General features: G+C 37.2%; 1 protein-coding gene across 1 annotated transcript; it reads left to right on the plus strand.

The window, feature by feature from the left end:
* Positions 1-7,463: 7,463 nt before the first annotated feature.
* Positions 7,464-11,057, plus strand: LOC147347234 (olfactory receptor 2G6-like). Its single transcript, XM_086370579.1, has 2 exons — positions 7,464-8,375; positions 10,983-11,057. The coding sequence occupies exons 1-2, from the start codon at positions 7,464-7,466 to the stop codon at positions 11,055-11,057; spliced, it is 987 nt and encodes a 328-aa protein (XP_086226705.1).
* The last annotated feature ends 745 nt before the right edge of the window (positions 11,058-11,802 follow it).

Below are 11,802 nucleotides of genomic sequence, written 5' to 3' on the forward strand. Positions count from 1 at the left end.
GGAGAAATGTGAAATATCCTCAAACAATCACTTAGATATTAAGAACTTTAGCATCATCTAATTTTTGTTTTTCCTTTTGTTTGTAAACATCACAGCTAAATCTCCTGGATAAAATGGTATGAAATTTTCTTTCAGTGACACCCTGAAGCTGCCTACTGTAAATCCTTCTCAATTCCTTTCCAGAAATGTTATCTCTTTTTTCTTTTGGCTGTTTTCTAAAGACTCTGAGAATAAATAAATAAATATTTATAGTGGTGCATATGTATATGTATTATAATTTTCCAAATCCTGGAGTTATTGCTCTAGAGATTAACTAATGCCAGGGTGGATATGTTCATGACAGATCTATTTTCTCATCACAGAAATAGAGATAGAACTTTCTTGAGAACTTTCTATTGTTCTCCAGATCTCTCATTCAGTAGTTCGACAGGCCATAACAGTTCTGTCCATTATTTACATACAAGCACAAAGGTCCACTGGAAAACCTACAATTACCTAACAGTTTTTTTTTCAGGGGGATTATTGATTCTTGTTCATGTACTAGAGGCATCTGGGACTAAGTTCATCCAGGGATTTTTCTGATCTCTTCCACCCACAGAGAAGCTTCCAAGAGATAAGAACCATGAGACTGAGTATTTCTCATTTATACATCTCTTGTGCTCACATAATGGCTCTCAATCTCTTTTGATCAATTCTTTAACTCTCTATCTGAAATCTAAGAAAATATGCATTAGAATTTTGAAGTATTGTCATTTAATCTATATATCTGTATTTGTCACAATATATAGATTTTTATTTTTATCAAAACATGTCTTTGGCCTCCTATATGTTATTCACTTTTGTGGATATCATAACTTTAGAAAATAATTTTCTTCATATTGAATATAAATTTTTACCTATTCTAATAACATACTTTAAAATCTTGGTAATATGTTCAGTTTAAAAATATTGACCTTATTTTACCCATATCCACTTAGTTATTTGTTTATAAAATATTATCAATAGGTTATTGGCTTTAATTCTAGAGCCTGCTTAGATATACTTGCAACATGCTATGGTTTTATGAATGTAGCCTGCTTTTTTCTTAAATAGGGATTTCCCTGGTGGTCCAGTGGTTAAGACTGCGTCCTTCCAAAACAGGAGGCATGGTTTGATCCCAGGTTGGGGAACTAATTTCCCAGATGCTGTGTGCTGCTGCCAAAAAAATTAATTCTTTTAACAGAGATTAAATCCTAGGAATCATTTTAACAAAGACAAATAATTCTATCTGGATATATTAAGTTGAATAAATTAGTAAAGAAAAGCAACTATATTGCAGAAGAAAATAAATGATCTAGTTAGGAGGCATTGATAAAGTTAACAAGTGGCTTTTAAGTAAACTTTCTGTATCTCTGTTCATAAGATAAAATTTCACTGGCATTAAGAATTTAAATTGGTTATATTCAAATCAAATTACTTCACTGATTGATTAGGACAGGTAAATGCTTACTAAGCACTAAGATTACCCAAATCATTTAAAATCTTATAATTTTAATTATATAATACAATTCTCCAGGGGATCTTCCCGACCCAGGGATCGAACTCGAATCTCCCGCATTCCAGGCAGACGCTTTAACCTCTGAGCCACCAGGGAAGCCCCAATAAAATTTTAAAAGCTATTAAAATAATATCCTAATGCCCATTCTAGGATAAAACATTAATACTTTCCATATACTCTTTTGGTAATAAGATGTCTATAAGAAAACGCACTGTAAAGAAAACAAAAAAGACATACCATATGAATACTAGCCAAAAATGAAGGCTGGCATTATCTTACTAGTATCAGAAAAAGTAGCCTTTAAGGGAAGAACTATTATTGGGAATAAGGAGAGACATTGCATAATGTAAACCATTTAGTTAACTTGAAAGCTATAGTAATCTTTAATTAATATTCTTTCTATGAAATAACTTCAAAATGTAAAGCAAAACCTAAGAAGTAGGAAAGGAAATAGGCAAATTCACAGCCAGAATTGGATGGATAACTGGTAGAAAAGATATACAAACATAAATGAATAAGGATATAGAAAATATAAAGAGCACAGCAAAAATTACAAAATTAATATAGTGAAAACACTGAAGGCATGATGACATACAAATTTTTTCAGGCGCACACAGGACATTTATAAAACATTGTCATATATTGAATAATAAATTAATACATTTCAGAAGTTTAAAAGCATAAGAGCATTTTGTCCAGAAAAAAATCAAACAAGGCCAGAAATCAGTAACACAGTGAACAAAGGATTAGTGCTCTTAATGTGTAAAAATTTCTAATATGGAAAATAGATATAGAATATTTTCAAATAAACCCATGTATGTTAACAAGCACTTTAAAATGATCAATATCGTGCCAATTTTGTTTTATCTATTTAGTCAACAAAACTTTCCTGCCTAACTTCTCCTTTTCCCTCTGCACAGGTTTGCCCTGACAAGTTCTGAAATTGTGCTTATCAAGCTAGAGGCACAGAGGAACATGCACAAGGTGGAAAGCAGGGACTCAGCTCAGCCAAATCGCCACTGCAAGGTCTCAGATGGGAGCAGGCTGAAGCTCAGGAAACACAGAATCTTTACATGTAAATCAAGCGTAACTCGACAGTGGACATTTTATTTACTAATGTGAAAACACTTTATTACTAAAAGTGGACACTTTTACCATTTGTAAATGACCAAAAAGTTATAGCACACTCTGGAGGTTTAAACCAGGACCAAGGAAAGGACTGCTACATGGTACAGGCAAGATGAATAAAGGAATAAAGATATTGTTGTGTTTTACCCACACTCCATGAGTAGACTCATCATTAATATATCAGTGGGTAAACATGGACTGAGTTTTGCTGGGTGCCAGGTACTCTGCCAAGTATGCTACGTGTGGTAACTCACTTATCACCTGCCACCCTAGGCACCTGAAACTGTCATTCCACTCACTATTGATTTGAAAACTTTACCTTTTAGAAGTTCAACAACTTGCCTGAGGAATTAGACTCTAGGTTGATCTGAATCTGAAGTCTATGATCTTATCTAATATGAAATACTCTTCTTGGGATCATAGGAAGTCCAACTTCCTTAGCATAATATATATCACTCCCTTTCTGATATGGTATTTTTTAAAATCTTTCAAGTGTATTTCTTGTGACTTTCTATTGCATTCTTGCTCCCCTAGATAGAATAGTTTAATTCCCTAAAAGATCTGTTTCTCATACTTTCATTAATTAGAACATGAAAGACACGTTTGTGAAGGATGAGATTTAAGTTGGACTTTGAGAAGTATACGGTGTAATTTCCATAAATTTAATGAAAGGAAAACAAATTCAGAAACAGCTGGGGTCTACTGATGAACATAAGATCAATGTCATGAAAGACAGGAGTAAGAATATGGAGAATCGAATTTTCTGCTATTTAGAGTTTTACTTGATGTTAAAAAAGAAACAATATATAAAAGAAATATTAATAACCTCGGATACACAGATGACACGACCCTTATGGCAGAAAACAAAGAAGAACTAAAGAGCCTCTTGGTGAAAGTGAAAGAGGAGAGTGAAAAAGTTGGCTGAAAACTCAACATTTCAGAAAACTAAGATCATGGCACCCGGCTCACCACTTCATGGCAAATAGGTGGGGAAACAATGGAAACAGTGATAGACTTTATTTTCTTGGGCTCCAAAATCATTACCGACAGTGGCTGCAATCATGAAATGAAAAAATGCTTGCTCCTTGGAAGAAAAGCTATGACTAACCTAGAAAACATGTTAAAAAGCAGAGACATTACTTGCTGACAAATGTCTGTCTAGTCAAGCTCTGGATTTTCCAGTAGTCATGTACGGATGTGAGAATTGGACTGTAAAGAAAGTTGAGTGCGGAAGAATTGATGCTTTTGAACTGTGGTGTTGGGAAAACTCTTGACAGTCCCTTGGACTGCAAGGAGATCTAACCAGTTAATCCTAAAGGAAATCAGTCCTGAATATTCGTTGGAATGACTGATGCTGACGTTGAAACTCCCAATACTTTGGCCACCTGATGTGAAGAACTGACTCTTGGGAGAGGGTGGGAAGATTTGGGAGAATGGCATTGAAACATGTAAAATATCATGTATGAAACGAGATGCCAGTCCAGGTTCAATGCACGATACTGGATGCTTGGGGCTAGTGCACTGGGATGACCCAGAGGGATGGTATGGGGAGGGAGGAGGGAGGAGGATTCAGGATGGGGAGCACATGTATACCTGTGATGGATTCATTTTGATATTGGGCAAAACTAATACAATTATGTAAAGTTTAAAAATAAAATAATATTTAAAAAAAAAAAAAGAAAGACCCTGATGCCGGGAAAGATTGAAGGCAGGAGGAGACGGGGACAACAGGGGATGAGATGGTTGGATAGCCAACTCGATGGACATGAGTTTGAGCAGACTTCATGTGTTGGAGATGGAAGGGAGACCTGGCGTGTTACAGTCCACGGACTTGCAAAGAGTCAGACACAACTGAGCGACCAAACAGCTGAACTGAACTGAAAAAAGAAACAAAAGGCCCCAAGTGGAGTCAGCTGTTTTCAGACCACTTCAGCAAACCAAGACCAAGTACCTAAGTTAAATACAACCTCTCCAAGCAATGTAGTCTTAATCAGTCTGCAATTTTCTAGTCAGCACCAGTAAGGTAACCTGACACAGAGACCCAGACCGTTCCTCACACACAGGTGACCTAAGCCTGACACAATCCACTCTTTCCCCTTTGGCATATAAATTCCTCCTGTTTTGTACAGCTCTTCTCTTCTTGATAAATGGGATGCTGCCCAATTCATGAGTCATTCAATGAAACCAATTAGATCTTCCGATTTACTAGGTTGAATTTTTACTTAGACAACTGCAGTATCTGAACTTTATTTTCAAATTATATGCATGTATTATTCTACACATATATCCACTGTAAAAATAAACTGCACCCAGTGAATCATTTCACACAAAGCAGGATGTACACCATGTGTTTTAAAAGCAAATATAAAAAAATGCCAATTCTTCAAGAAATAATAACAATGCTATGTGTGTAGCATAAATCTTTTCTGATATAAAAACTTTATTTTTAGCCACTTGTAAGAAGAGGTCATGCATGTGCAATAGTCTCTCCCCTTTTATACTAGATACTAGACTCTACTTCTTTCCCCAACATTTCCTATTACCCAGAAGTCTGTAGATCTATTCTTGGATCTTCATTAATTGTGTGGTAACTTCAAGAGCGTGTTTCCAAATATATGCATGTCTCCATACTATGTTCAAAACTGAGTTTAACCAATAAAAATTGTAATGAATTTCAACAAATAAATCTTTTAAGATACTATCTAACATTGACAATTTTGCACATGTGTGTTTAGAAGGTGGTGTGCAATTGATTGTCTTTCAGCAGCAACAGAAGCACAATCTCCATGGTTCTTCTCTCTCCAGGGAATGTCTTCCTCTCTAATATAATGGTAGGAAGTTGCCTGGGAAGAACTCCAGAGGTGTGTGCAGAGGAAGCAAGCTAAGCACCATCCATCTGAAGAGACTTGAACCATGAGATTACAGGAAAAAGGGGGCCAACAAACTGCACACATGGGGTTCCTCCACTGCTTGTCCTAGATCTGTGATCATGAATGACCTTCTCATCAAAATCCCCAAGAATCTCCACAGCTGGGTTGTCATTCTTTCTGGAAAGTAGTACTTTGCTGTTTAGGTGGGGGAAGAAAAAGAAAATCCATTTTGAAACTTGAAGAAATCCAGAGCTACTTGCCTTTAGCAGCGAACAAAAGCAGTTTTTCATGTATAAACTGACATTGACTCTTAAGTATGGAATACTTCCTAGCTTCGTCTCTTTGCAGATATAAATCCCTTTATCCTCATCTTGATTAAGAACAGAAATGTGAAAGGGAGCAAGACCAGTTTCAGTGTGGTGTCTCCACAGAAATAGTTGGTTTTTCTTGTAACATAAATACACGAGGAAATATTACATTGTAGAGTTACATCAAGCAAAGTGAGGCCACTCACATGCTGTCTTTTCCCCAGGAGATGTTGGATCTTTCAAAAGCACAGTTGTTTTACACTTTACTGAATAATAGAGGAAATTTAGCCAGGTAAGGTCAATGTCAATTTTGGTGCATCATAACACTCAGAGTTTTAACTTTACCACCAAAATGCATAGGCAGTTACAAAAATGCTAACCAATGTGACCACCAAGATCAGTTTCTTTCTTTTGCTATAATTCTGGAAATAATTATCATTCTCGATGCAAAACACATGAGAGTTTTGTCTTGGCCAAAATTTAAAATGCAACTGATTATTACTACGGATGCCAAAGAAAATAAGCCACTTATTCTCTCTAAACTGGAGTTTGCAATAATTGCCTGAGAGGTGCTATAAAGACGAAGGATTCTTAGAAGTAAGTTTAATTTTCTTGCTAGGATACTTAAGGGGAGATCAGTAATTGTCATTGGATGGTTTTGTTGTTTAATCATTTGTTTTTAAGCAACTGTTTTTGATTTGATCTCCAAGATAAATGACTGTACCTCTTTTGAAGACTTCAAAATTGACCATTCAGAAGTACAAATTTTCATACCTGTGTTTCTTAATCTTTGCAAGTTAATAGTGTAAAAACACTGATAAATCAAAATAACTTACTTGATGGAAAGTCACTGGATTGCATTAGTGGCTGAATTCATGAACTCCTGTAATAAAACTACACTAAAGCATGTGAACTATTCATGTCATATAGGTTAGAGCTTGCTTATTGGGGATTGTAAATAGAATTTCCTGGAGAGCATATTCCTAAAATAGCAGACCTGTGACTCAAATGGGGAGATTTCAGAAGTTTTCCTCCACACTTATTAGAGCAATAATATTTGCTTCACAGAAAAATGATGAATATTAATGATAATTATCTCTAACCCTTTATTTTTGAAAATTCTAACAATTCCTATTTTGTTCCATGTTTTGAATTCTACATGCCTTGTTTCTCAGCCTCTTGCTCACTCAATGTATTTGTCAATATTTTTCTTTTATATCTATCATCTACATGTATGTGTATGTGTAACAATCATCTTACTTTCCATTTCTTTGGTTTTTCACACTATGAACGTTGACGGCCCGTGTATTTTGGCTTCAGAGGATTTGGGATACTTCTCACATCTGTTCTGGGTTATTCTCTAAAGTCTATTCTATGTTTATATATTTCCTTGCAATGAATTTGGTGTTTTCAGACTCTGTGTGTCTCTTCATAACAAGACAACCTATTATACTATTTATTTTGCATACTTTTACTCTGTCATTACTCTATATTAAAAAAATCAGTGTCAAAGTGCTCATTTTACTTAGTTTGTTATATATATTTTTGTTATGATATCTGACTTTCTTTCTCACAGGAAGAAAATAGGAATGACCAAGAATGGTGACTCACAATTAAGCAATGAAAGGAACAAATGCTAGCACTCCGGCAGGTTTCATCCTACTGGGCTTTTCTGACCAGCCCCACCTGGAGATGGTTCTCCTTCTTGTCGTCTCTATCATATACATTCTGACACTGATGGGGAACACAGCGATCATACTGGTCTCATACTTTAACTCCAAACTCCACACACCCATGTATTTCTTCCTCTCCAATCTCTCCTTCCTGGACCTCTGTTTCACCACCAGTGTTGTCCCACAAATGCTTTGGAATCTCAAGGGGCCTGACAAGACCATTAGCTACACTGGCTGTGTGATCCAGCTGTATGTTGCTTTGGGGCTGGGCTCCACGGAGTGTGTCCTGCTGACTATTATGGCCTATGACCGCTTCAGTGCCATCTGTCAACCCCTCCACTATGGAGTGATCATGCACCCAAAGCTCCTCCAGCAGCTAGCAGCTCTGGCCTGGATCAGTGGCTTTGTGGAGTCCATGGTTCAGACCATCCTTGTTTTCCAGTTGCCTCTCTGCAGCCATCACATGGTGGATGACTTCATGTGTGAGGAGCCTGCCCTGATAAAGATTGCCTGTGTGAACACGACCTTCCTGGAAAATGAGCTCTCCATAGCTATTGTGCTGTACGTGGTGATACCTCTGGGGCTTATTCTGGTCTCCTATGGCTGCATTGTTAGGAGTGTGCTGAAGATAAAATCCACTGAAGGCAGGAAGAAAGCATTTGGGACTTGTGGGTCCCACCTAATTGTTGTGGTTTTGTTTTTTGGGACAATAATTTCTGTCTACATCCAACCCAAGAGCAAATACACACAGAATTACAGCAAATTCCTCACCCTCTTCTACACTGTAGTGACACCCTCACTGAATCCTTTGATCTACACCTTGAGAAATAAAGAAGTTAAGTGGGTGCTAAGAAGGTTAGTGGGAAGAGATTCAAGATAAGGAGAAATGTGAGCCATCCTCATACAGTCCTTCAGATACTGGGAACTTTTAACATCATCTATTTCTGGTTTTTCCTTTCACTTATGAGGATCACAGCTAAATTTCCTGAATAAAATGGTGTGAAATTTTCTTTCAATGACATCTTGAAGTTACCAATTCTAAATTCTTCATATTCTCTTCTCAGAAATGTTGTGTCTCCATTTTGTAAAGATCCTATGAATAAATAAATATTTATATTATGTGCACATGTATTGTATTATGCTTTCATAAGTCTGGAGTTAGTGCTCTAGTGATTAACTAGTGACAGATACTCATTAATGATAATGATACTGTTCTGACGGATCTGTTTTCTCATCACAGAAGAAATCCTCTGCCTCATCGTGGTAGAGCTCACATCATAGCTGCAGATATGGGGGTTTACCTGAGACCTTCCTTTCACTCTCCAGGTCTCACACTGAATAGTTCCTAGGCCATATGTGTTCTGTGCAGTTTATATGAAAATGAAAAGGTTCACTGAAAGAGCCACAATTACCTAAAGTTTTTCTTATTTGGAGGATTGTTGATTCCACTTCATTCACTAGAGGAATCCGGGATTAAGTACACCTGGGATTTTTCAGATCTCCTCTACCCACAGGGAAAGCTTCCAAGGGCTATGAGCTATGAGATGAGTATTTCTCTTTCATGCATGTCTTGTCAGCACAAAATACCTCTCAATCTCTTTTGATCAATTATTTAGCTTTATATCTGGGATCTAAGTAAATATGCAAATAGAGCTTTAAGTGCTGTCATTAAATGTGAATATTTAATTTGACAAAGTAAGGAGTTATCTTTACAAAAAATGTCTTTTGTCTCTGATATGTTATTCACTTTTATAGATATAATTTTATAGAATTTGCAAAATTGCTTTTCCTCATATTGAATGTAACATTTTAATCTGTTCCAAAAACATTCTTTAAAATATTGACATTTTTCCATATATTCACAGTGGTTATTTATTTATAAAATATTATCAAGATCCTTCAGTCAGTTCAGTTCAGCTCAGTTGCTCAGTCGTGTCCGACTCCTTGCAACTCCATGGACTGCAGCATGCCAGTCCTGTCCATCACCAACTCCCAGAATTTACTCAAACTCATGTCCATTGAGTCAGTGATGCCATCCAGCCATCTCATCCTCTGTCATCCCCTTCTCCTCCCACATTCAATCTTTCCCCGCATCAGGGTCGTCACAGAACTGAGTCAGTTCTTCACATCAGGTGGCCAAAGGATTGGAGTTTTAGCTTCAACATCAGTCCTTCCAATGAATATTCAGGGTTGATCTCCTTTAGGATGGACTGGTTGGATCTCCTTGCAGTCAAAGGGAATCTCAGAAGTCTTCTCCAACACCACAGTTCAAAAGCATCAATTCTTCTGTGCTCAGCTTTCTTTATAGTCCAACTCTCACATCCATAAATGACGACTGGAAAAACAATAGCTTGACTAGATGGACCTTTCTTGGTAAAGTAATGTCTCTGCTTTTTAACACACTCTCTAGGTTTGTCATAGCTTTTCTTCTAAGAAGCAAGTGTCTGTTAATGTCATGGCTGAAGTCACCATCTGCAGTGATTTTGGAGCCCAGAAACATAAAGTCTGTCACTGTTTCCCTTGTTTCCCCATCTATTTGCCATGACATGATGGGACCAGATGCCATGATCTTCGTTTTCTAAATGTTGGGCTTTAAGCCAATTTTTTCACTCTCCTCTTTCACTTTCATCAAGAGGCCCGTTAGTTTTTCTTCATTTTCTGCTGTAAGGGTGGTGTCACCTGCAATCTGAGGTTATTGGTATTTCACCTGGCAATCTTGATTCCAGCTTGTGCTTCCTCCAGCCCAGCCTTTCTCATGATGTACTCTGCATATAAGTTAAATAAGCAGGGTGACAATATACAGCCTTGACATACTCCTTTTCCTATTTGGAACCAGTCTGTTGCTCCATGTCCAGTTCTAACTGTTGTTTCTTGACCTGCATACAGGTTTTCCAAGAGGCAGGTCAGGTGGTCTGTATTCCCATCTCTTTCAGAATTTTCCAAAGTTTATTGTGATCCACACAGTCAAAGGCTTTGGCATAGTCAATAAAGCAGAAATAAATGTTTTTTCTGGAACACTCTTGGTTTTTTGATGGTCCAGAGGATGTTGGAAATTTGATCTCTGGTTCCTCTGCCTTTTCTAAAGCCAGCTTGAACATCTGGAATTTCATAGTTCACATACTACTGAAGCCTGGCTTGGAGAATTTTGAGCATTACTTTACTAGCGTGTGAGATGAGTGCAATTGTGCGGTAGTTAGAGCATTCTTTGGCTTTGCCTTTCTTTGGTATTGGAATGAAAACTGACCTTTTCCAGTCCTGTGGCCACTGCTGAGTTTTCCAAATTTGCTGACATATTGAGTGCAGCACTTTCTTGCACAGCATCATCTTCCAGGATTTGAAATAGCTCAACTGGAATTCCATCACCTCCACTAGCTTTGTTCATAGTGATGCTTTCTAAGGCCCACTTGACTTCACATTCCAGGATGTCTGGCTCTAGGTGAGTGATCACACCATCGTGATTATCTAGGTCATGAAGATCATTTTTGTACAGTTTTCCTGTGTATTCTTGCCACCTCTTCTTAATATCTTCTGCTTCTGTTAGGTCCCTACCGTTTCTGTCCTTTATTGAGCCCATCTTTGCATGAAGTGTTTCCTTTGTATCTCTAATTTTCTTGAAGAGATCTCGAGTCTTTCCCATTCTATTTTTTTCATCTATTTCTTTGCATTGATTGCTGAGGAAGGCTTTCCTATCTCTCCTTGCTATTCTTTGGAACTCTGCATTCAAATGAGTATATCTTTCCTTTTCTCCTTTGCCTTTTGCTTCTCTTCTTCAGGATCATCTAGATTCTTACTGGCTTTAATTCTAGAGCCTGGTTAGGCATACTTGCAACACGTGATTCTTTTATAAGTGTGGCTTTTGAATATACTTAATAGAAGCTAATCCTAATGAATCATTTAACAAAGATAAGAAACTCTAGCTGAATATAATACAAAGTTAAATGGAATGGTCAAAAAATATTCAACCATATTGGAGAAGAAAAACATGATAAAGTCAGAAGCCATTGATAAGGTAACTTAAGTGTTATCTCTGTAAACTTTATTTCTCTATTCATTAGGCAAACTTTGGTTAGTATTAATATGCGACCCTATGGACTGTAGCCTGTCAGGCCACTCTGTCTATGGAATTCTCCAGGAAAGGATACTGGAGTGGGTAGCCTTTCCCTTCTCCAGAGGATCTTCCCAACCAGGAATTGAACCCAGGTCTCCTATATTGCAGGCAGATTCTTTACCACCTAAGCCACCAGAGAGCCCAACGTCATCAGAAATTTTTACAGACAATCCCGATA

Source organism: Bos grunniens, chromosome 23 (assembly GCF_055505025.1).
Source record: "Bos grunniens cultivar Pamir isolate PY7600 chromosome 23, Bosgru_T2T1.0, whole genome shotgun sequence".
Classification (NCBI taxonomy): domain Eukaryota; kingdom Metazoa; phylum Chordata; class Mammalia; order Artiodactyla; family Bovidae; genus Bos; species Bos grunniens.

What these genes read in the sequence shown, in the direction of transcription:
- LOC147347234 (XM_086370579.1), top strand. Translation starts at nt 7,464, where the DNA reads ATGAAAGGAACAAATGCTAGCACTCCGGCAGGTTTCATCCTACTGGGC. An exon ending in AGTGGGTGCTAAGAAGGTTA is followed by an intron (nt 8,376 to 10,982) that starts GTGGGAAGAGAT and finishes GTGATTATCTAG; the next exon opens with GTCATGAAGATCATTTTTGT.